This window comes from Arachis ipaensis, chromosome B08 (assembly GCF_000816755.2).
Source record: "Arachis ipaensis cultivar K30076 chromosome B08, Araip1.1, whole genome shotgun sequence".
Taxonomy (NCBI): Eukaryota; Viridiplantae; Streptophyta; class Magnoliopsida; order Fabales; family Fabaceae; genus Arachis; species Arachis ipaensis.
The window spans coordinates 127941405-127943443 of NC_029792.2; the positions used below are offsets into that span (position 1 = coordinate 127941405).

Below are 2039 nucleotides of genomic sequence, written 5' to 3' on the forward strand. Positions count from 1 at the left end.
GATGTATAAAATTTATTATTTTTTATCAACTTTAATAAATTTTAAATTCTAAACCTAATAGATAGTATAAAAATAAAACACTAACTAAAACTAGCTAGAATTGATAAAAAAATATTGGGCCAAATATTTCTCAAAAAAAAAAAACATTAAATATACAATCTATCTAGAAAAATTAAAATTGAACCGAAACATCTATATCAAATATTGGAAAAGTATTTTTTTTTCTTTTTTAATGAGAACCAAAACAAAAAATATATAAGAATATAAAGAGAGTAGGGTGTGATTGAAGATTGATGAACAAAAAATAACTAGTATAAATAAGATGGAAACAAGTAGTGCAATAAATAACAAATTATTAATTAATTGTTTTATTTAATACTAATTCTCACTAATACCCTCTCTTAATTGATGATGATGAGTTGAATTAGATTGAAGAGTATTTAAAGAAAAGCATTCACTCACCGGTTGGTAGATGAACGTAGCGTAAACCACAATCCACACTTGTTGTAATCATGAGAATCACCATCGCCACCACCACCACCACAAGTTGAATCAATTTGGCATGATGATCCATTTTCATCATCATGATCATTATTAGATGACCCCAATAACATTGAATCTTGTTGAAACCCTAACCCTAACCCTAATTTCAGCATTTGTTGTTGTTGATGATGATGATGTTCACCATGGCTTCCTATATGGGATGATGAGGAATCAGAACATAATAAAACTTGTGGATTATTGTTTGATCCATGATGATGATGAACTACTTGATTATTGAATGATGATGTGTTGATGACGTCATCGTTTCTTCCTAGCCCCAACCCTAACGTGAGCCAATTTTCTTCTTCTTCTTGTTGTACATGTCTTTGAGAGTTATGTTCCTTTTCTTGCTCCGCAAAATTGTTGGTATTTTCGAAGTGGTTATGGTGGTGGAAGTGAGAAGAGGAAGCCATGGAAGAAGGAATTGTAAGGTATATAGCTATGGCTACTAATAACTACAACAACAAGAACAGCTATTTTACCTTATAAAGCAACCTTGGCTTGTTTGGTGAAAGATTAAAAAAAGGTTTGTGGTTAGGTTTGGTCCTTTTATGGAACCGGATGCTTTTTTCCACTGTTCTCAACCCACCATTGCAATTTCAATCACACACATACTTTTTTTCTCTTTAATAATANNNAATATGTATATAATTAAAAGAATAAAGTATCATTTTTGTCTCTAACGTTTGGGATAAATTCTATTTGTGTCCCTAACGTTTAAATCGTCTTATTTGTATCCCTAACGTTTGTAAAAGCGTGATTCGATGTTCTTTTGTCATCAATTACACATCATAAGTGCTTTAATTTGAGTTTTAAAAATCTCTTTTTGAAGTTAGAATACAAATGTTTATGATAGAATCAATGGTCTACTCTGAAAATAGCTCATCAAATGTTGAAACTAATTTCTACAATATTTACATAATTCACTTTTTTAGGGACATAATTGAATCTAAACACAAATAGTGGGTATAATATTAAAATCGAACACATCCAAGTGATACCTAATTGAGAATGAATACATCCAAGTGAAAATAATATAATCTGATTTGTTAGTATAATTGATAATAGGATAACATTGAATCACTTTTATAAATATTAAGAATATAAATAGAACAATTTAAACGTTAGGGATATAAATAGAACTTACCCCAAATATTGAGAACAAAAACGATACTTTACTCTAATTAAAATCAACGGCTAAAATTTATTGAAACATTGATATACCAATATGGTCAAAAACTTTTCATCAATAATATATCTACTACTACTCTATACTCTTTGTTATATATGCACAATTAATAACAAAGAAGATTAATAATAAGAGTTTGGTGTATATACCTTTTCCCTTATTTTTATCTTATTATTTGGATTTAGCATTAGGACACATATTAAAATTATTACTTTTAAAATTTTACATCATTAAAAAATTAATTAATAATTTGCACATGCATCTTATCTAAACTTTTTTCTTCTATATATTTTCTTAGTTAGAGTAG

The 2039-nt window shown here is 28.1% G+C and overlaps 1 protein-coding gene across 2 annotated transcripts in view; it reads right to left on the reverse strand.

Moving 5' to 3' along the window:
* The window catches only part of LOC110266143, a 6825-nt gene extending 5734 nt beyond the window's left edge, over nucleotides 1-1091 (reverse strand). For both annotated transcript variants that reach the window (XM_021110155.1, XM_021110154.1), the window contains exon 1: nucleotides 463-1091. In XM_021110155.1, the coding sequence (XP_020965814.1) occupies nucleotides 463-956 (494 nt within the window). In that variant the 5' untranslated portion in view covers nucleotides 957-1091. The remainder of the gene's footprint in view (nucleotides 1-462) is intronic.